Source organism: Protopterus annectens, chromosome 1.part1 (genome assembly GCF_019279795.1).
Source record: "Protopterus annectens isolate FY-2018-M chromosome 1.part1, PAN1.0, whole genome shotgun sequence".
NCBI classification, from domain to species: domain Eukaryota; kingdom Metazoa; phylum Chordata; order Ceratodontiformes; family Protopteridae; genus Protopterus; species Protopterus annectens.
In genome coordinates, this window is record NC_056726.1 from 22,419,779 (window position 1) to 22,443,561 (window position 23,783).

General features: G+C 46.9%; 1 protein-coding gene across 2 annotated transcripts in view; it reads left to right on the forward strand.

Annotated features, from left to right (window-relative positions):
* The window catches only part of SUB1 (SUB1 regulator of transcription), a 155,575-nt gene extending 132,858 nt beyond the window's left edge, over positions 1–22,717 (forward strand). For both annotated transcript variants that reach the window (XM_044073441.1, XM_044073442.1), the window contains exon 5: positions 22,384–22,717. In XM_044073441.1, coding sequence (XP_043929376.1) covers positions 22,384–22,463 — 80 coding nt within the window. In that variant the 3' untranslated portion in view covers positions 22,464–22,717. The remainder of the gene's footprint in view (positions 1–22,383) is intronic.
* Positions 22,718–23,783: the final 1,066 nt, after the last annotated feature.

Below are 23,783 nucleotides of genomic sequence, written 5' to 3' on the forward strand. Positions count from 1 at the left end.
TGATTGTCTAATTCAGGCAGACAGCAAGGATGTCTTACTCCAGCATCTAGAATTTGTTCAGAACCATCTCAAGTTCCTGGGATTCTCTGTAAACATAAAGTCAAATTTGACACCCTCACAACAGATAACTTTTCTGGGTGCTCTTCTAAACACCACAACTCTGATGGCATTTCTGACATCTGAAAAACAATTACAGCTGGCTTCAACTTTCAAAACCTTGGCAACTTTAACTCGGCTTTCTGCAAGGAAATTCCTGCAGGCTTTGGGTTACATGGCCTCCTGCATCCTTCTCGTACCATATGCAAGATTACATATGAGGAAAATTCAGTGGTACCTAAAAAGTGTATGGTCTCAGCATTGCCACAGTTTAGACATACAGATCACCGTCCTGCCTTGTCTCCAACAGGAATTCCTTTGGTGGTCCAAGGCATGCACTCTAAGCATAGGAAAAGCCTTCAGTCTGCCTCCAGCCACTCTGATACTAACCACGGACGCTTCAGATTATGCATGGGGAGCCCATTTTCAGGGCAACTGTCTGCAGGGCCTTTGGACAAAGGATCAGAAACTCCTGCATATCAATTTAAAGGAAATGTTAGCCGTACAGAACGCTCTATTGGCTTTCAGGAATCTTCTACAACCAGGACAGCTACTAATATGGACAGACAACACCACAGTTATGTGGTACAAACAAGCAAGGGGGATCTCATTCCTATCCCCTTTGCAGACTAGCCATGAATCTATGGAACACAGCTCTAGCTTGCAAACTGGAACTTCAAGCTCAGTTTCTACCAGGGAAACAAAACTTCCTGGCAGACAGTCTGAGCAGAAACCTGCCTGATCCACACGAATGGATGCTGGACACCGAAATATTCAGGATGATTACATCAGTCTGGGGATGTCCTCACATAGACCTCTTTGCATCCCATCTCAATCATAATCTACAGATTTTTTGCACCAGGACTTTCCACAAACTAACTTGGAAAGTGGATGCACTATCATTCAGTTGGAGAAACCTCTCTGGGTATGCCTTCCCGCCTCTACCTCTTCTTCCACGGGTGTTATTAAAGATCAAACAGGACAAGCCCAAGATGATAATTTTTCTGGCCCCAAATTGGCCTCGACAATTTTGGTACCCAACTCTGAAAAACCTTTGTCTGGAGCCCCCTTGGGTATTACCTCAGACTCCGAACCTTCTGTCCCAGCACCAGGGTCAGGTTCTGCACTCCCATGTCAAAACTCTCAGCCTGGCGGCCTGGTTAATCCAGGGTCCTTGATTCATTCTCTCCTACCCAAGCAGGTTATGGATGTCATTTTAGAAGCCAGACGTCCTAGCACTAGAAAATCTTATGCAGGAAAATGGAAAAGATTTTGTACCTGGATGCAGGCTCAGGATTAATATCCTCTTCTTCCTAACATTACTCTGATTTTACTTTACCTGACAGACCTCTTACATAAGGGTCTTTCTTTCTCTTCCATAAAGATCCATGCTTCTGCTATTTCTGCTCCTTATAATACAGACCCTCCTATCTTTTCCCATCGGCTCATGAGACAGTTTCTCAGAGGAGCTAAGAACTTAAGGCCCCCTAGATCTCCTCCCATTCCTGCTTGGGATCTCAACTATGTTTTGGAAAAACTCACCTTACCTCCTTTTGAGCCTGCTGCCACTTCTGACATCAAGTTTTTATCTTGGAAGACAGCCATTCTGTTAGCTCTGACCTCTGCCAGGAGAGTTTCGGAGTTGCAAGCTCTCATGGCTGTGGAACCTTACATTATTTTTCATCAAGACAGGGTGTCTTTAAGGACTAATCCTTCTTTCATGCCTAAGGTGGTTTCCAAAGTGGCTTTAAATCAAACTATTCACTTGCCAACTTTTTTCCCCAGTCCTCAAAATAAGGGGGAAAGGATATTGCATTCCTTGGATGTACACAGACAACTACGTTTTTACGTGGACAGAACCAAGGACATCAGGAAATCAGAGCAATTGTTTGTTTCTTATTCTTCAAGTTCCCAAGGTAAAGCTATTTCAAAACAGACCATTTCTAAATGGATTGCTCATGGAATCAGATTTTGTTATTCACATCATGGAAATCAAATCCCAGAGAGAGTACAAGGACTCACTCTACCAGAGCTGCTGCCACTTCAGCTGCCTTCCTCAGAGGTGTTCCTACCAAAGACATTTTGGAAGCTGCAACTTGGAGTTCAGTGCATACTTTTTCCAAGCACTATAATCTACCTCTTTACCCTAAGTCTAGGGCAGGCTTTGCTTCTGCTGTCTTGCAGGGCCTTTTAGCCGCCCCTTCTTCTTTGACCACCTCCCTTTTTATTCTGCTTTGGGATTCAACCCTACAGTCATGACTGCAACAGTGAAACACGATGAACATAGTACAGTTGTGTACACCTACCATAAATGTAGATGTTCGAGTGTCTTCACTGTTGCAGTCTGGGTTTCCCTCCCTCCTGTCCCCTCTTATTTTTTCTTTTGTGTGGTTCCCTTTTTTCACCCTTCTTTTGAGGTGTATTTGCAAAGGGTATGGGATCTTTCTCATTTTGGAGCACCTGACATCTGGGGCAAGAAAAACTGGAGAACATGGCTTTGGCTGTCAGCTTTATACTCCTGGCGCTCTGACGTCAGGGAGCATGGCTGAACAGTCGACGCCGGACCCAGACTTTGGGATTCTGGCCGACCGAGGACTGCCTGCCGGCAGGGGAGAACCCTACAGTCATGACTGCAACAGTGAAGACACTCTAACATCTACATTTATGGTAGGTGTACACAACTGTACTTTCTAACTCCTCCTCGAATTCTGGATCCCTGACCGGATCTCATCTCATCTCTCAGGCATCAGTCCGCCCGAACTGGGCAGCCTCAAGCGGACTGCTTGGTTGCCCCAGTTCCCGATTGTTAGGACTTCCCAGTCTGTCATCTTCAGTAAAGTCTATTTTGGTGGCATCCCAAAAAGCTTCCACTAGGAAGGTTTATAGCAGCAAATGGAAACTCTTCTCTATTTGGGCTTCTCAGAGGAACCTAGATCCCTTTACGGCCCCAGTTCCTGCAGTGTTGGAGTTTTTGTCCAGTATTTTCCAACAAGGAGCTAATGTTCATCGTGTTTCACTGTTGCAGTCATTACTCTTGGGTTATCTTGCTGGCAGGCTACCCGCAGTCAGCCTGAATTCCAAAGTCCTGGTCCGGCGTCAGTCTGTTGCCTCTTCCCTGACGTCCGTGCACCAGGGGTATACAAGATGCAGCCGATGCCATTTTCTTCAGTCTTTCTTGCGAACTGCTTTTGCTTCGGGCACCGCGCAGCAAGTGCCGGTTGGCCGACTCCTGAGATTTTTGAAACTGAATTTCAGATCCGAAGTTTTCAATAAAGCTAAATACCCCATTGCAGAAACTTTTTCTTGCTCCAGACCGATGTCAGTAAAAGTTAACAATTGTATTTCTTGTGGGAAGCAAATACCACCATAAGGATTTTCATTCTTACTGTATTCCTTGCCTAGGCCCTGACCACGACATTGCTAGTTGTCGGTTTTATGCTAGATTCAACCAACGCACTATTAAGCGTCTGTTCGATTTTGCTTTACATTACTTTGGCTGAAGGTTTAACTATATAATGCCGTCGGAACAACCGACGACCGGAGTTCATAAAAAGCGCAAGAAAAAAGAAAAGGACAGGACAGGCATCCAAGGTCCAAAACCGATGAAGCCTCTTCTAGGCCAGTCACCAGTTCTCAGTGAGGCACTTTCACCCGCTACCTCAGAGCCACAGGCCGCCTCTGTCTCCCATGTGGAGACATCTAGGCTTCTGGAAACTCAAGGTATTGGGCCTACGGAAACTATTCCCTCAGATGGGTCCGGAGCCGCTGAGCAGGCATCTGCTTCTTAGGGTGTTTCAGACCTACACAGCTTACTATCAAGACCACTTCAGCAGCTAAGGCAAAGTCTAAAACACCTTTAAAGACAAAGAAACAAGTACAGCATTCTCCTGGACAGTCATCCATGCCTAAGAAACATGCTTAAAATGGCCGAGGACCTAATTACTTTGATCAGGGGTTCCCCCATCCCCCTCCTGATAAAAGGCCTAGGCAAGACACTGACTAGGTTTCTATTTCATCTGATTCCTCTTCAGAACAGGGATATTCTCTTCCTCCCTATGAGGACTCTGATGCTGAAGAGTCTATCCCTTCAGCCTCTCCTCCTGAGGACTACTCTTTTGGGGGAACCCTGCACACCATGAGGGAGCATTTCCACTGGGAGAGCCAGGATTATTCAGAATCCAAGAAAAGGCTTCAAGACTTTCTTTTATTGCCTCAACACAGACCTCTTGCTATCCCTCCTGTGCTATACATTGTAAATGTATTTTCTGAGTCCAGTCTGTCTCCTGATTCTTTACCCCCTGCACCAGTTAAGCCTGATAGGTACTACAGGGTTCCAGACTCGCACAAATTTCTTTATAAAAACCCTGCTGCTGATCCAGAAACTATATCTCAGGGTCCCAAAGGGGTCAAGGCTTCCACTGCAAAAAACCCTGTTCCCTCTGATAAGGATTCCAGAGCACTGGACAGATCGGGGGGGGGGGGGAGTTTACACCTCTGCTACTTTAGCTTTAAGGGCTATAAACTGCCAGTTTCACATGCTTAAATATCCGCAATACCTAATGTCTCTGCTAAAACAGAAAATGCTGACAAACTCTGAATGTCTTGAAAACAAGGAAATGCAGGATTTATTGCATGCAGCTGAACAAGTGGGAAAGCATACTTTGCAATGTGATTTTGATTCACTAGAGGCTTCTTGCAGGGCCGCAGTTACAGGTTCTGTTATTCGAAGGCATGCTTGGTTAAAGGAACAGAGTCTACCTGATCATGTTAAAGCAAAATTATTGGATGCTCCATTACAGCATGGTATTTGTTTGGTGTTAAGGCAGAAGGTGTTAAAGAAAATGGAGGATAAAGCAAAATCAATGCAGACTGTAAAGGATTTCTTACAGTTTCAGCCACCCAGATTTAGCAGGAACTGGCCTTCTAAAAATTGGTCCTTTCCAGTGTCAGACTGGCCACAGAGAGGCAAATACAGACGCTCTAGAGGCAGATCTCAGCCCCAAGGCTCATACAGGCCTAAACAATGGGGTGCCTCAGCCTCCAAAGGCGGAGAAGACAAATCACAACCATATAGGAAACAGTCCCAATGACTTCCCACTTCCAATGCCAAGCACTTGCCTTTTGGCAGCACCCTTAGGGGGAAAACTAGCACTTTTCTCACAAAGTTGGCACATGATCACCCAGGACAAATGGGTACTGAATATTGTTTCTCAGGGTTACAGGTTCCACTTTCACACCCTCCCAAGGGCAAAAGGTATGCCAGACTTGCCACACAATCAATGGGCAGAGGCACAAAAGCAAATTTCTGCTCTCATGGACGTGAGGGCTATTCAGAGTACCACAGCAAGAGCAGGGGCAAGGATTTTACTCAAGACTTTTCTTGGTACCCAGAAAGGACAAAGCCAGGAGACCAGTACTGGACCTGTCTACTCTAAATACTTTCCTGGATGTTCCAAAATTCAAAATGTTGACACTGCAGCAACTTCTACCCATGCTGGGCAAGAAGGCTTGGCTCGTTACTTTGGAACCATGCTGGGCAAGAAGGCTTGGCTCGTTACTTTGGACCTCAGAGGCATACCTGCATGTCCCATTCAGACAATCTTGCAGAAGATGCCTCAGATTCATAGCTGGCTCAGTGCACTACCAATATTCTGCACTGCCCTTTGGCTTATCTACTGCGCCCAGGGTCTTCACAAAATGCCTGGCACCAGTAATTGCATTTTGCAGACACAAAGGAATTCAAATATGTCCCTACTTGGACGACTGCCTTATTCAAGCAGAGAGCAAGGACATTCTACTAAAGCATCTGGCGTTTGTAAAAAGATTACTAATTTGCCTAGGGTACACAGTAAACAAAAAGAAATCAAAACTAGTTCCCTCTCAAGAGATATTCCTGGGTGCAAGCTTAAATACAACTGTCCAGATGGCTTATCTCATGCCAGACAAAGGCAACTGACTCATTACTTCCAAGTAATGGCAACAAAGACCCAGCTACCTGCAAGAAAAATTCTGCAGGCTTTGGGCTTCATGGCGTCCTGCATCCTGCTAATTCCATATGCAAGACTGCATATGAGGAAGCTACAATGGTATCTAAAAAGTGTTTGGACTCAACATTGCCACAGCCTGGAAACCATAATTACTCTCATTCCCTGCCTGCAACAAGAGTTTCGATGGTGGGCACTGGCCTGTCCCCACAACAAGGGACAGCCATTCACTTTACCCCACAGCCAGGCAGACACTAACAGATGCATCGGATTATGCCTGGGGGGCACACATGGTGGGAAAATGTATTCAGGGCACGTGGCCCGCAAACCAAATGCATCTTCATATCATTCAAAAAGAGATGCTAGCTGTACAGAATTCCCTGACAGCCTTCAAGGATCTACTTCATCCTGGACAACTATTGCTAACGACGGACAATACTACAGTCATGTGGTACATAAGCAGGGGGGCACACATTCCTACCCCCTCTGCAGGCAAGCCATGCCTTTGTGGAACACAGCATTGACCTATCGAGTACATCTGCAGGCACAATTCCTGCCAGGAAAGACAAATACTCTGGCAGACGAACTAAGCAGAAACCTCATGGACCCTCATGAGTGGAAACTAGATCCACAAGTCTTCAGCATGATAACAAGTTAATGGGGATTCCCGTTCATAGATCTATTTGCCTCTCCTCACAACTGCCAACTACAGAGATTCTGCACAAGGACTTATCACACACAAGCATGGAAGGTGGATGCTCTATAATTCAGCTGGAAAACCCTGACAGTTTATGCCTTTCCTCCACTGCCTCTCCTCCCCAAGGTACTCCTAAAGGTCAGACAAGAGAAACAAAAAATGATTCTGATTGCTCCAGACTGGCCACGCCAGCACTGGTACCCAATCCTAAAGAGCTTGTCTGAGGGCCCAGCCTGGACTCTACCTCAAATTCCTCATCTTCTGACCCAACAAAGCAATCCGATCCTGCACAGCCAACTCAGAACCTTAAATCTGGCTGCACGGCGAATAATATAACCACTCAGAACACACCTCTCTCTAAAGCAGTTATGAATGTCATTTTGGAAGCCAGGAGGCCCAGCACCAGAAAATCTTATGCAGAAAAATGGAAGAAATTCCGTGCTTGGAATCGGGCACAAGGAACTGCTTGTTCCAAATATTCCTCGGATTTTACAATACCTGAGATGCTGGACAAAGGCCTATCTGAAGTAGTTACTTCATTTGCTTTGCAACCTGTGGGTATCTGATCCGACTTCGGATCCGAGCCGGCAGCTTTCCAAGCTACAAGATCCGAGCTCCTAGCTCCTCCCCTACCCATAATCCCCTGCTAACTGCTGTATTACCTCAGATCGTTTTTTGCCGCGGCTGAAGTAGCTATCTTTTGAAGAGCTCCTGGCTTTGGTGAGATTGTTTACTTGTTAAAGTCCTTTTTTTTTTCTTTTTTTTTTTTCTTTTAAAAAAAAAAAAAAAGTGGTAGTGTACGTGTGTGTAGTGCCCCTGAGTTTATTTTCGGTGGTTTAGTTAATTTTTCTCGTAGTTAGTTGTTCCTCTGTTGCACCCCTCTCCCCCTTAGTGTTTGGGTGTGAGTGTGAGAGTGAGTTTAAAATGGCTGAAGGGCCCAAAGCCGTTCTTTCGAAGTGTACTGAGTGTGGCCATAAGCTTTCACTGGCTGATGGCCACACTCAGTGCGTTTTATGCCTAGGGGTGGCCCATTTATCTATGGCCTGCCAAATTTGTGCGGCCTTTAACCCCCGGGCGCTTGGGGATAGGAAGAATAAGCTGATCCTGGCGGGAAAGCTCCCCCAGGAATCTGCTTCTTCTTCCTCTCCCGCTCAGGTTGCTTCGGCAGCCCTGGTGCCTTCTGCACCCCTTGCTCAGCCCGGGACTCAACCTCCCTCTTTGGGTTCGAGCACGGGTGACGCTGGTGCCTCTTCCTCCAGAGAGAAGAGGCACAAGGATAAGGAAGGGCACAAATCCCATAAAAGGCGGGCTGAGACTCCACCCTCGGCCTCGCCATCTAAACTGACGGTCTCCCTCAAGGGTCTCCGGATCCTCCCCCTCTCGGCTCCATTCGCCCAGCTTTTCGCCCGAGGAGGAGGACCGGTCTCCCTCGAGGTCGTCGAGGCGGCCCTCCCGGCCCACCTCTACGACTTCTTCTAGATTGACCAGGAGCCTCACCGAAGCAGACATGGATCGGATGATGCGTCGATTCATACAGACCCAAATGCAGATGGGGGGTGCTCTTGCCCCCCCCCCCCCCCCCGGGAGGGAGCACGGCCCCCATTTTTGCTCCGATCACTCCTTCTCAGACTCGTTTTCGGGTATCTTGAGTCGTCGGATCCGGGCCCTTTCGGAGCCGGGGATTTGTCGGCGCCGATAGCGCTGATCTCTTCGCCGACTATACCCTCGAGCGTGTCGGATCAGAGTTCTCTGGGCCGAGGGCTGAGCGTCGGATCCAGGGGAGTTGGTGTGTCTTCGGCGCCGCTGGGTTCGGAGTGCACCTCTCTCTCTGCGCCGACTGCATCGGCTCCGACCCCAATAAGGATGCTTTTGGAGCCTGGTGAGAGTAGTTCTCTTTCGGCTTTTGAGGTAGTGGAGAGGGTATTGTCGAGGTCCCCGGTCCGGGCTTCGGATCCTCCCGTACCACCCCCCCCCCTGCATGTGGGTCTATCCTTAGTCATCCGACCATCGGGACAGCCTGCTCAAGCCCTCCAGCTAGTTCCCTTGGAGGAACAAGAACCCGTGGACGAGCCCTCTTCGGATAGCCCCACCGAGGAGGTCCCTCGTAAACGTAGGTGTAAAAGGAGGCACCTGGACTCTCCCGAGTCCGTTACCACCGACACGGATTTAGATGAAGGGGAAGGTTCCCCAGGGTCACCCCCCAAGGATGTCTCCTTCGGAGACATCATGGGAATGTTGCATATTAGAGGGGGGTGGTCTGCCCAAAAACCTTCCGTGGATGAATCCGTATTCCTGGAGGCATTTGAGGCAGGCCCATCTACCTCCTGGGTGTCCCCTCCGGCTGACCCCCTGGTAGACTTAATTCCTACCAGGGTGTAGAAGGAGCCAGACACCGTGGAGCCAATTCCTAGACGTCCTGATAAAGTCCTTAGTCCCCCTACAGATAGGGAGTCTTGGGCCAAGGGATCTCCCGTTGATGCCATGTTGGTGGCGGCTGCCACCAAGAAAGAACTCGCACAGGAGAGATCTTCGGTCCACCCGCCAGATAAGGAATCTCGAGCACTGGACTGCATTGGGAAGTGGATGTTTGCTTCAGCGACCTTCTCGATAAGGGCGCTGAACTATATGGCACATACCATTAGGCTACAGCGAGACTTGATTAAGGAATACGCTGCAGCCCCCCCGGAGTCCATGTCGGTCTGAGACGAGAGTGGTTTTTCGACTCTGTTGGCCACTCTAAAATCCATTTCTAACACGTCCATGCGGCTTCTCTCCCATGCAACGGAGGGAGCCGCTAGGGCCAGGGGAGCCGGAGTCGTCTTGCGACGTCACACCTGGCTCCGTCTTTGCAACTTCGCGGATCCCTTTAAGGCGTCCTTTGCGAACGTGCCCTTTGATGGATCTTCGCTTTTCGGCAAGACCGTTCGTGATACGCTGGTCCAAAGCGAAAAGGACGGGAAGACGCTGTCTGCCGTCAGTCCGCTTCTCTAATCCCCAACGATCCTTTTCTAGGAATCAGAGGGTACAAAAGAAGCTGTGGTTCCGCAAGTCTCAGCAATCCCATCCAGCTTCGGACCCCTCGTCCTCTAGAGGCAGAGGAGGACAAGGTGGACACCGGTCCATAGGCAGAGGGGGACCGCGTAACTTCAGGTCTAGAGAACCTTTCTCGGACAGACCCGCTCAGCTGCCCTGAGGGCTTGCCCGACTGTTCTTCTCTGGAGGCAGTCGGGGGGGGGGGTGTTTGGAGCACCTGTCAAATTGGGAGTCCCTTATGACAGATCGATGGGTGCTCCATATCGTATCCAGAGGTTATTACATCCCCTTCATAAACCTTCCCCCAAGACCAGACGCCTCCCCGATGTACCACCTGATCAGAGGGAGGCAGCGGCTTCAGAATTATCCAAGTTGCTAGAAAAAAGCCATGCAGCCCGTCGCCCCAGATCAGTCCGGATTGGGTTATTACTCCAGGTTCTTTTTGGTGCCAAAGAAAACGGGGGGACCTAAGACCCATCTTAGACCTTTCCGCTCTGAACCTATTCATTCCCCAAGGAAAAATTCCGGATGGTCACCCTCCAATTCTCCCCCTTCTGCGGGAGAACGACTGGATGTGCTCTATAGACCTCAAGGATGCGTACTACCACATTTTGATGGCCAGTCATTATCAGTTCAGGGTTCTTCCGTTCGGCCTCACCTCAGCCCCCAGGGTGTTCACCAAAGTCATGGCAGTGGTTGCAGCCCACCTGAGACTTCAGGGCATTCAGGTCTTTCCGTACCTAGACGACTGGCTCCTCACCGCCGCCAACAGTCGTCAACTCTGCGCAGCAAGAGATTACGCTCTGACTCTTGCCCACAACTTGCGCATCAGTAAATCTGCAGAAATCCTCTCTGTGCCCCGTTCAGGTCCCGGAATTCATAGGGGCCAGGTTGGATACCCGTATCTTTCGAGCTACCCTAACTTCAGACAGGCTGAGCAGCTTGTCATATCAAGTATTAGCCCTTCTTCAGAGTACTGCCCCACCGGCGGAGTTGGTCCTGAGGGCACTAGGGTCTATGGCGGCAGCGATTGGGGTCTCCCTTCACGCACGCCTGCGAATGAGGATATTGCAGTGGACCCTGCAAGTTCAGTGGTCCCCATCACTCCACCCGTTGGACACTCCGATACCACTGAGCAGAGTTTGCAAGGACTCCCTTCTTTGGTGGCTCCACGCACGGGGCCTCAGAAGGGAGGCCTTGTGATCCCCCCGCCCCAAGCCACGTTGACCACGGCCGCTTCTCGCCTCTGGTGGGGGGGGCATTGTTCAGGCAGATCCGTCCAAGGCACGTGGACGTCCCTAGAGACCGCTTTGCATATCAATGTCCTAGAGATGAGGGCGGTGCTTTTGGCATTGCAAGCTCTCCACAACCTTGTCCCTCTGGGGACTATTGCAATCCAGACGGGCAATATGTCAGTAGTCTGGTACATAAACAATCAGGGAGGAACCAGGTCTTATCCCCTTTGTCGAGAGGCTATGAGAGTTTGGGAATGGGCGATATCCACCAACCGGTTTCTGGTAGCAATGCACATTCCGGGTCCAATGTACGTATATTGGGGGACAAACTGAGTCGTACTTCTCACTCTGTATGCAGTGGTCTCTCAATCCATCTGTTGAAGCAGATCTTCCAAAATGGGGTTGGCCTCGCTGTGATCTTTTTGCTTCTCCATTAAACACAAAATGCAGCGAGTTCTTCGCAATACTTCCCCCCCCCCCCAAAAGGGGAGAATCCCAGAGACGCTCTAGTTCATGCTTATCCCCCCCCCTCCTGCTTATGATAAAGTTCATACAGAAAGCCTGTCTGTTGGGGAGCAGAGTTATCCTCATAGCCCCCCATTCTGGCCTAGACAGATCTGGTTCCCTTATCTGCGGTCTCGCAGTCTGGCTCCTCCATGGATTCTGGATCCCATTCCAGACCTGATCTCGCATCCTGCGGGTTGCCAAACCCCGAACCTGGTGAACCTCAAGCTTACGGCTTGGTTGATCCAGTTCCAATGATGGCTAGGACTCCAGGTATCTCTTCTCCTGTTAAGGCCATACTGGTCGCGGCTCATAAGCCGTCTACCAGAAAACTTTACAATAGTAAATGGAAATGTTTCTCCATCTGGGCTAAAGACAAGGGCCTGGACCCATTTACAGTTCCTATTCCAACAATTCTGGACTTCCTGTCACTGATTTTTCGGCAGGGAGCAAGTGCTACGATTTAAGGTGCAGTTGGCAGCCATCTCCCATTTTCATGTAGGTGATGGCTTAGGGTCCTTGGCATCTACAAAATTATGCAAAACTTTCTTGCGGGGCATCTTTCTTTTGAAGCCGCCTGTGAAGACTCTGGTGCCCCCATGGGATTTGACCTTAGTCTTACTAGCCCTGGCAAGTCCACCCTTTGAGCCTGCGGCCTCGATTCCGTTAAAGTTCTTGTCGTGGAAAACTGCCTTCTTAGTGGCTATTACTTCTGCTAAGAGGGTTTTAGAACTTCAAGCTCTGTGTATGAAACCCCCTTACCTTATTTTTCACAAGGATAGTGTCCCTCAGGACTAACCCGTCTTTCTTGCCTAAGGTGGCTTCAGAGTCAAATTATTAATCAGTCAATAAATTTACCAGTGTTCTTCCCAAATTTTCAGAACAAAGGGGAATACAAGTTGCGCAAACTGGATGTACACAGACAACTACGTTTCTACTTGCACAGAACTAAAGATTTTCGCAAGTCGGACCAGTTGTTTGTATCCTTTACAAAATCAGCTATGGGGTAAAGCCATTTCCAAAGTGACTGTAGCAAATTGGATCTGTCAGTGCATAATTCACGGGTACATATCGTCAGGCAAACCAGCCCCTATTGGAATTCGCGCCCATTCTACAAGGTCTATGGCCACCTCAGCAGCCTTTTGGTCCAGGGTTCCCTTGGACGACATATGTTCAGCAGCTACTTGGTCCCCTTCTCATACGTTCATTTCTCATTATAAACTAGATATGATTTCGAGAGGCAGGACTTCTTTTGGCTCCGCGGTGCTTCGGAATATCCTTCCGTAAAGGCCACCCAGGTTTTTCTTGAGTAGCTGGGGACTCTGTCCCACAGGTTGCAGAGCAAATGAAGTAACTACTTCAGGTAAAGAAGTTATGTACTCACCATAACGTTCATCTGAGTAGGTACTTCATTTGTCTGCAACCCCCCTGCCATCCCCCGAACCTTTTCGGGATTTTCTGGTCACCTGTAAGTTTCTTGTCAGGAGATTAGATATGGTGTATTCCTCTCTCGAGGTTGTTAGTTGGGTGATGAGGCAAAAAGTCGATCTGAGGTAATACAGCAGGTAGCAGGGGATTATGGGTAGGGGGAGGAGCTAGAAGCTCGGATCTTGTAGCTTGGAAAGCTGCCGGCTTGGATCAGATACCCACAGGTTGCAGACAAATGAAGTACCTACTCAGAACGATGTCCTTCATGGATGCATCTGCAGTCATAACAAATGGGTTGTCCTGTCGTCAGGCAGCCCTTCGGTCGGCCGGATTCCAAAGTCCAGGTCCGGCTTCGGCTGATGTCGCACTCCACCCGACGTCATCTCTGCTGGTCTTCGGGTATAAAGGCATCAGCCGACGCCATTTTCCTCAGTCTTTCTTGCCGCGTGGCGCCCGAAGCAGAAGCTGTTCGCAAGTGCCGGTCGGTCAGATCCAGAGATTACTACTACCGAATACTACTTCGAAGACTTCTAAAAAGCTAAGTACCCCGTTGGGGACTCTTTCTTGCCTCAGCCGATGTCAGAAAAAGTCAATAACTGTTTAACTTGTGGGAAACAAATACCTCATAAAGATTTCCACTCTTACTGTTTGCCTTGCTTAGGCCCAGACCACGACGTAGCAGCCTGTTTGGCCTGTGCTTCCTTCAACCGACGAACGCTTAGGCGTCGGTCGGAGTTTGCTGAACAGTTTTTCGGCTCAGATTTTGCGTACATTATGCCGTCGGATCCTCCGACTACCCAAATTGTTAAACGCAAAGAAAAAGACCGACACTCGCGGTCCGCGGTTTCGGCTGAAACCACGGTTAAGCAAGCCGCGAGTGTCTCTGTTTCGGCCGAAACCGAGAAAACTGGTCAAACTTCAGCCGAATCCACGACTACTACTGAGGTTCCTGCTACCTTAGCTGAATCAGCCTCAGAAATTTTGCCTACAATTGTGGTCCCTACTGATCTATCAGACACCATCCCCTTGGATATCTCTACTCCAGCACGTGGTGCTGCTAGGCCTCCTGCAGCCATGTCTATTAAGGCCTTTGCCAGGGCTAAAGCAGCCAAATCAGCTAAATCAGTGCCTGTTAAACCACCCTCACTCAGGCCCACTTCTAGTTCACAAATGCTTACTCTGGCAGAAGATTTAATATCCTTAATTAGGGGATCCCAATCTCACCCAGCCAGGGCCTCTCAGCCCCCAGAAAAGAGACCTAGAGCAGAGCCCCCCGAGCCTGTGTCCTCTGATGATTCTGCGGATGACTCGGACATTACAGACCAGCCAGAGGCTCCTTTTTCCAATTATGAAGATTCAGATGCTGAAGAATCCATTCCAGCTGCCTCTCCACCAGAGGAATTCTCCTTTGGGGAAACCTTACATGCCATGAGAGAACAATTCAAATGGCAGGGCCAAGATTTCTCAGATTCAAGAAAAAGGCTTAGGACTTTTCTGCACTTACCACAACATAGGCCCTTAGCTATTCCTCCTGTCCTATCTGTTGTGGACGATGCATTTAATGATGTCTGCACTGCACCTGACTCTTTACCTCAAGCCCCTGCCAAACCAGATAGATTTTACAGGGTGCCAGACACTCATCACCACCTATACAAGGCCCCACTTGCAGACCCCGAAACTATATCCCAGGGGCCTAAGGCAGTGGCCTCGACCACAGCAAAAAACCCCTATCCCCTCTGAAAGGGAATCCAGGTCCTTAGAGAGATGGGGGAAAAAAGTCTACACCTCTGCTACTCTCTCAGCTAGAGCTTTAAACTGTCAGTTTCACATGATCCAATACCAAGAGTTTATGCTTGATCAGTTAATTAAAAAGCTGTCCTCTGATGACTCTTTAGATAAGAAATATGTATTAGAAATGGTGAATAACATCCAGCAGGTTAGTAACCATTCTTTAAAATGTGGCTATGATGCACTGGAGGCTTCATTTAGATCAGCCATGACTGGCACAGTGTTAAGAAGGCATGCATGGTTGAAAGAACAGGTCTTGCCGGATCATGTTAAAGCTAAGCTATTGGATGCTCCTATGGATAAGGCCAGTCTATTTGGGGAACCTGCCCAGCAGGTAATGAAGAAAATGGAAGAGAAGGCAAAATCTGTACAAACAGTTAGATTTCCTACAGGTTCAGCCCCCAAGGTTTATCAGGAACTGGCCTGCCAAAAATTGGTCCTTTCCTGACTCCACAAGATCCCAAAGGGGCAGGAACAGACGCTCTAGGGGCAGAAACCAATCCAGAGGAGGTGCCTACAGAGGACGACAGTGGCAAGGCAATAACCGAGGCACAGACGCAACCACTGCCACTACAACAGGACAATCACAGTGACTTGGCTCTGACTCCGCCTACCAGGGAGCAAATAGCAGCACCATTAGGCGGAAAGTTAGCCTTATTCTCGAAAAATTGGCACTATATTACAAAAGACAAGTGGATTTTGCAAACCATAGACCAAGGCTACCGGTTCCACTTCCACACTTTACCAGTAAAGAGAGGAATGCCAAACCTGGCCCCAAATCAGAAAATAGAAGCCCTGCACCAGACAGCAGAATTAATAAAAATGAGAGCTGTGGAAAGGGTACCAATAACAGAACAGGGCAAAGGATTCTACTCCAGACTCTTCCTAGTACCAAGAAAAGAAAAAAACTGGAGACCTATTCTCGACCTGTCCATCTTAAACACATACATCATTGTCCCAAAATTCAAAATGCTGACCCTACAGCAACTTCTTCCCATGCTGGGCAAGGAGTGTTGGCTGGTAACTCTAGATCTCAAGGAGGCCTACCTGCACGTCCCCATTCGACCAAATTGCAGAAGATACCTCAGATTTCTTGCAGGATCAGAGCATTATCAATTCTCAGCATTGCCCTTTGGCTTATCTACTGACCAGAGTATACACAAAAAGCCTGGCATCAGTAATCGCTCACTGCAGAGTACAGGGAATCCAAATTTATCCATACCTGGACGACTGCCTGTTACAAGCGGACAACAAAAGCAAGCTGACAACAGATTTACAAAGGGTCATTTACTTGCTACAAGCCCTGGGATACACAGTCAATTTTCAAAAGTCAAGACTGATACCATCTCAGACAAGAACTTTCTTGGGTGAATTGGACACAGTAAAACAGATGGCATTCCTAACTGCAGAAAAACAAAAGAACTCCTCTTTACTTCTTGGCATTAACAAAGCAGAACAAACTAACAGCAAGAAAAGTTCTGCAGACCTTGGGCTTCATGGCATCATGCATAATCTTGGTCCCACATGCCAGACTGCATATGAGAAAGTTACAGTGGTACCTAAAGAATTTATGGTCTCAACACAGGCACAGCTTAGAAACAGAAATACCACTAATCCCATGCTTAAAACAGGAGTTCCTATGGTGGGCTCGGGCATGCCAGTCAAACCCAGGCTTACCCTTCCACAACTATCGAGCAACCCAAACCATCACAACGGATGCCTCAGACCTAGGATGGGGGGCACACATGCTGGACAAATGCGTACAAGGACTGTGGACCCAGGACCAGCTGCACCTGGACATAAAGCAAAATGAAATGCTGGCAGTAAAACTGGCAATCCTAAAATTCAGACCATTCCTCAAAGAAGGCCATTTGATGATAAGGACAGACAACACCACAGTCATGTGGTACATCAACAAACAGGGAGGCACTCATTCTTACCCCCTATGCAGAATGACTTTGGACCTTTGGAATCTGGCTCTCAGCTACAGCATCCAGTTACAGGCAATATTTGTACCGGGAAAAGAAAACACCCTAGCAGACTTTTTAAGCAGAACCACCTCGGATGCTCACGAATGGATGCTACACCCAGACATCTTCAAGGCCATCACAAAGAAATGGGGAATGCCACAAATAGACCTATTCGCTTCCCCACAAAATCACCAGCTCAAAAAATTCTGCACAAGGACATTCCACCCACTTGCATGGAAGGTGGACTCTCTATCCTTCAGCTGGAAAGGCCTGACAGCATATGCATTCCCACCTCTTCCCTTGATGCACAAGGTTCTACTGAAAATCAAAGAGGAACGCCCAAGGATAATTCTGATAGCTCCAAACTGGCCAAGACAACACTGGTATCCATTGCTGAGGAGCATGTCTCGGGAGAAAATGTGGTCAATTCCCCTGATGCCTCTGATGTTAACTCAGAACAACTACAACATCATACATCCAAACCTAAAAACCTTGCAACTGACTGCCTGGAACATCACATAGCAGTAACTAACCCAGACCTTTCACAAAGGGTTAAAGACATTATCCTTGAAGCCCGCAGACCTTCAACAAGAAGGAACTATGCAGGAAAATGGAAAAGGTTCGTCATTTGGAGTACTGAAAGAGGAAAAGATGTGTCGAACATAGATATTGCTAACATTCTGGAGTACTTGGCAGAGCTTCTACATACAGGCCTGTCCTATTCCTCCAAGATACATGCATCAGCTATTTCAGCAGAATACAGCTTTGATCCTCCTGTCTTTTCATATCCTCTACTCAGGCAGTTTCTCAGAGGGATCAAGAATGTAAAACCACCTAGGAAACCACCATTACCAGCATGGGACTTGAATTTTGTACTAGAAAAGTTGACACTCCCTCCGTTTGAACCAGCAGCAACAGCAGATCTACAACACCTGTCATGGAAAACTGCTTTCCTACTGGCTATTACTTCAGCAAGGAGGGTTTCAGAACTACAGGCCTTAATGGCAGTGCAACCCTTCCTAATCTTCCATCAAGATAAGGTGTCCATGAGAACTAATCCTACATTTATGCCTAAGGTGGTATCCAGAGTGTCTTTAAACCAGGCAATCCACCTACCTACCTTCTTTCCCAACCCACAAAACAGAGGTGAAAGAATAATGCATACCTTGGATGTACACAGACAGTTACGCTACTACCTGGACAGAACCAAAGGTAACAGAAAAACTGACCAGCTCTTTGTAGCCTATGCAACAGGAAGGGAAGGAAAAGCAATTTCCAAACAGACAATCTCCAAATGGATAGGAAATTGCATAAGATTCTGTTACTCCTCCCATGGAAAACCAATTCCACAGAACATAAGACCTCATTCTACAAGGGCTACAGCCACTACCACAGCTTTCTTAAGAGGAGTGGCTACCAAGGACATTATTGAGGCGGCTACTTGGACCTCCGTGCATACATTTGCCAAGCATTATAATTTACCTCTATATTCTAGATCCCGAGCAGGGTTTGCCACTGCTGTACTGCAAGGGATCCTGACTACACCATAATTATTATTCCTCCTCCCCTAGTTTGGCTATGGTATTCTACCCATTTGTTATGACTGCAGATGCATCCATGAAGGACATAGTACAGTTTTGTACCTACCATAAATGTAGATGTCCGAACTGGATAGCATCTGCAGTCAGGATTACCCTCCCTCCTTCCCCTCTGCGGTACTCCTAGGGTATTTACCCTCCTAATAGCTAGCTGGGGGGGGGGGGAGTCTCTTATGGTGTATTTGTTTGTATATATGTACATACATGTTTATTTTTTGTGTTTGCCTTCTACTGTTTTGGGAACATTGACATTTATCCAAAATTTAGCTTTCCAAGAGGGCAATTGGCATCTGGGGCAAGAAACACTGAGGAAAATGGCGTCGGCTGATGCCTGTATACCCGAAGACCAGCAGAGATAACGTCGGGTGGAGTGCGACATCAGCCGATGCCGGACCCGGACTTTGGAATCCGGCCGACCGAAGGGCTGCTTGACGACAGGACAACCCATTTGTTATGACTGCAGATGCTATCCAGTTCGGACATCTACATTTATGGTAGGTACAAAACTGTACTTTATGGTGAGTACATAACTTCTTTATCCTTCTCATCAATTAAGATCCATGCCTCTGCCATTTCAGCCCATTACAGTACGGAACCTCCTATTTTTTCATATCCGCTGCTAAGGCAGTACCTCAGAGCGGCCAAAAACATAAGACGCCAAAGGAGAGCACCGATACCTACATAGGACCTCAACTTTGTCTTGGAAAAGCTCACACTGCCTCCTTTTGAGCCAGCCAATACAGCTGAGATAAAATTCTTATCATGGAAAACAGTTCTGCTCTTAGCAATAACTTCAGCAAGAATAGTCTGAGTTACAGGCATTAATGGTAGTGGAACCTTTTTTTCCATCCGGGCAGGGTTTCTCTAAGGACAAACCCAACATTTATGCCAAAGGTAGTATCCAGTGTGGCTCGTAACCAAACCATTCATTTGCCAACCTTTTATCCAAATCCCCAGAATAAAGGGGAGAGACTTCTGCATTCTTTGGACATACACAGGCAGCTACGCTTCTACTTGGACAAAACTAAAGCTTTCAGAAAGACACAGCAAGTTTTTGTGGCATATATGCTGCAGGATCACAAGGAAAGGCTATCTCAAAGCAGACTATTTCAAAATGGATAGGACACTGCTTTCATTTCTGCCATGCACAGCATGGCAAATCAGTGCCTAAGAATATTAGGCCACGTTCTACCAAGGCAGCAGCCACATCAACAGCCTTTTCTCAGTGGAGTACCAACCAAGGAAATTTTGGAGGCTGCAACTTGAGTTCAATGCACACTTTACCAAGCACTACCACTTACCTGTTTACTCTAAATCCAGAGCAGGCTTTGCCACTGCAGTTCTGCAGGGCCTCATAGCCACTCCTAATTCTATTTAGACCCAGCCGCCCAACCTCAGCTTTGGGATTCAACCCAAGAGTAATGACTGCAACAGTGAAACGCGATTAACATAGTACAGTTGTGTACCTACCATAAATGTAGATGTTGGAGTGTATTCACTGTTGCAGTCCAGGTTACCCACCATCCCCCTTTCTTTGCAGGGACTTGCCTGTACTTCTCTATCCTATACAACCTATGTTGTGTATTTGCTTGTAGATGAAGGTATTGTTTATTTTAGTGTATGCTTTTTATAAGCAATGTGTATAGCCTACCCTTTTGGGGGGCACCTGACATCTGGGGCAAGAAAAACTGAAGAAAATGGCGTCTGCTGCATCTTGTATACCCCTGGCGCACTGACGTCAGGGAAGAGGCAACCGCAACCAACGCCGGACCAGGACTTTGGAATTCAGGCCGACTGCGGGTAGCCTGCCAGCAGGATAACCCAAGTGTAATGACTGCAACAGTGAATACACTCTAACATCTGCATTTATGGTGTACTTTCCTCTACTGTGAAATTACAACTGGCAGCCATATCTAATTTTCACGTTGGTGAAAATATGAATTCTCTGGCCTCTTTGAGACTGTGTAAAGCTTTCCTGAAAGACACTTTTCTTTTGCGTCCCCCGGTTAAGGATTCAAATTCTCCTTGGGACCTTTCCGTAGTTCTGCAGCGTTGGTTGCTCCCCCATTCGAACCAGCAGCATCAGTAGATTTGAAATTCTTGTCCTGGAAGACAGCTTTTCTAGTGGCCATTACTTCGACCAGAAGGGTTTCTGAGATCTAAGCTGCGTCTGCCATGCTCCCTTACTTTTTTTCATAAAGACAAGGTTTTGCTCCACACAAACCCTTCTTTCTTACCGAAAGTTGCCTCTGAATCAAATATTAACCAGATTTAAGCTGCCTGCTTTCTTTCCAAATTTTCAGAACAAGGGTGAATATAAGGTGCATTTGCTAGATGTTCATAGACAGCTTCGTTTCTGTTTACATAGGACTAAACAATTTCGTAAGTCTGATCAGTTTGTTTCCTTTTCTATACCCTTTGTGGGCAAAGCCATTTCCAAGGTTTCCTTAGCTAGATGGATTACACAATGTATACTGCAAGTCTATAAAGATAAAGGTCTGTCCCCACCTGGTCCTGTTATAGCTCATTCTACCAGATGTATGGCAACTTCTGCTGCTTTTTGGTCTAGGGTTTCACTGTATATATCTGTGCAGCAACGACCTGGGCAAGGTCACATACATTTATTTCTCATAAGTTGGATTTGATCTCTAGAGGGAGAGCATCCTTTGGCTATGCGGTGCTCCAGAATATCCTTCTATGAGGGCCTCCTAGGAGTTTTGGTAGCTGGGGACCGTCTCGCAGGTTGCAGATAACTTCTTTATCTGAAGTAGTTCACTTCATTTATGTACTCACCATAACGTTTCATCTGAGTAGTTATACTTTGTTTTATGCAGCCGTCCCACCCTCCTTCCCCCAAACCTGTTCTAGGTTAGTGCTGTTATTGAGTTGCTGATAGTTTGAATAGTGGCAAACTCGATCTGAGGGAAGGTAGGAGATATGAGAGGTTATGGGTAATGGGAGGAGCTTAGAGCAGATGCTTGAAAAATGTTGCCAGCTCCGATCTGATATGGTTCCGAATACCCACAGGTTGCAGAAAATGTATAACAACTCAGATGGAACGTTATGGTGAGTACATAACTTCTTTCTAGTCCCGTCTCTTCATAACACAATCTTAAGCTGCTGCTGTGCATGATGCATCCAAGGCATCATAGACAATTTCATGAAGTACTTGGCAACCTGGGCACATTGGATCCAAATTTCAGGCATCTCCCTTTTTAGGTCCTTGCCTTTAATCCCTTCTTCCTTAGCCTTGACCTTGAGTGAGGAGAAGATTCATGGCACTTCTTCTGATCAGTCTGATAGTCAAGGACCCTAAAAGTGAGGTTGCAGAGGTGTACTTTGTTTTCCCAAAGCAGCGAAGGATCTTGTTCTGTCGCGGGGAAAGGGATTTGTGCATAGAGCCAAAATAGTTCCACTGCTGTAACTCCAAAAGACCAGGGCAAAGCTGGACTGTCTAGAGAATTCTTTTAAAGCCAGTTTGTGAGAGTCTTGGGCCCTATAAAATTTGGTTAGACTTTTTGGGAGCCATGTTTTCCACCTTCCCTCTCATTTCCTTTTCCTTGAGGTCTTTATAGTACTCTGAGAGGCGGCCTTTTTGGCAATGTGGTTTTTGCATTTTAACCCTGGGGTTTTGTCCTACGGGTCACATTTTGCTTTGATACCATCACTAGGGCATTTATTCAGTCATGTCAGAAAAGAACTGAAGGTGGTGTTGCTGACATCTCTCATCAGTCTGTTTGGATGTGAGGAGGGAAGCAATCGAGACTCTGCTTTTGGTGGTGGGGGGTAAAGACTGAGATGTGATGTACTTTAACATCTGCAAGTGTGGTAAGCTCCTGAAAGAGCTGTACTTTATGGTGAGTGCTTCATACAGTTGCAAGTCGTAATGTTTAAGCTTTCTTCCAAACACATCCTTTTAGTTGGAATAAAACCCAATTCATTTATGAAGTAATATTAGTTTAATATGAAGTATACTTAAATTATGATGTTGGTTGTTTAAAAAAGCATTGAACACCTTGATCATTTCAGATTTTTTTTTTTTTCTTTTAGGTATTTCTTTGAGTCCAGAGCAATGGAATCAGTTAAAAGACCAGATGTCTGACATTGATGATGCAATTAAACGATTCTAAAATTCAGAGCCACAAAAACTTTCCTGCCATTTTACTTTACTCTACATTTGCTTCCATTTTCTTATTGAAAAGCGCAGCTTGTTTTTAAGTTTATACCTGTGTGAATGGGGAAGAGATTTGTAACTTGAAACTTTCTACTTGTGTATAATAAAGTATAATGCAAAGTCCATTTTTATGGAGTGCATTTGTGTATCCTCTCTGATTAGAGAGGGAGGGATTTGTTTGTGTTGTACAATAAACCAGAACTGGTTGGATATTTGTGCGTTATTGTCATATGTCCAAAGTTTTATTTTTACTTTTTTAATTGATAGGCCTTTAAAAACAAATTGATGGTATCAGTAAGGTGGAGCACTGCTTAACTTTTTAACTTCTTGAAGTTCCATGTTCCCTACATTTTGTTTTCCTTTCTTCAAAAGGGTAATTCTATTGTATTGTATTAAACTTGATTAAGTGCAGTGATTACGTGTTGGGGATGTACTCAAGTAAAGGGGTTTTTTTTGAAATTGTTCTATTTAGCTCATTGAGTGTTTTCGGTAACTGAAATACATGTTTAACTTTGTTCTTCGTGTTTCACTGTTGCAGTCGGCACACTTGGGTTATCTGCCTGCAGGTAGCCCTCAGTCGGCCTGAGTACCAGAGTCTTGCGATTTCTGCGTCTGATGCTGTCACCTCTTTCAGGTCGTCAGGGGTGTAAAACATGCAGCCGACGCCATTACATCAGTCTTTCTTGCCGAGAAGGAGCCCGAAGCAGAAGCCATTCGCAAGTGCCAGCTGGCCGCTAGCTGAAATTTTCGTTTTTTCGAGTTTAAGACCTGAAGTCTTCCAAAGCTGAGTACCCCATTGGGGATTTTTTTTTTTTTCTTTCTCTAACCGATGTCTGAAAAATTAACAATTGTCTTCTCTGTGAGGTATTTGATTTCCACAGTCATGTTCATTCTTACTGTGTCATCTGTTTAGGCCCAGACCACAAGGTCCCTAGTACTCAGTTTTGTGCCTTGTTTAACACCCAAACCATTGGTCATCGGGATATTTTTGTAGCTAAATTCTTTCGCTCTCGTTCTCTGTATTCTGAAATGGTTTCGGTAAGCCATCTGACTACCGATCTTCTGAAAAAGCACAAAGACAGAGACCGCATAGGTCAAAATCTGCAAACGACGCTTCCGTTAAGCTTGTCGCCAGTCTGCCAGTATTCAGCGAGGTGCCTTTGCAGCCCCTGATGCCCGCTTCTACAGATTCGCGGGCCTCTGCTGAGACCCATTCGGAGTCTGGTATGCTGCGAGATGCTTCTTTGACTATGGAACCTACGGATGTCTCTACTTT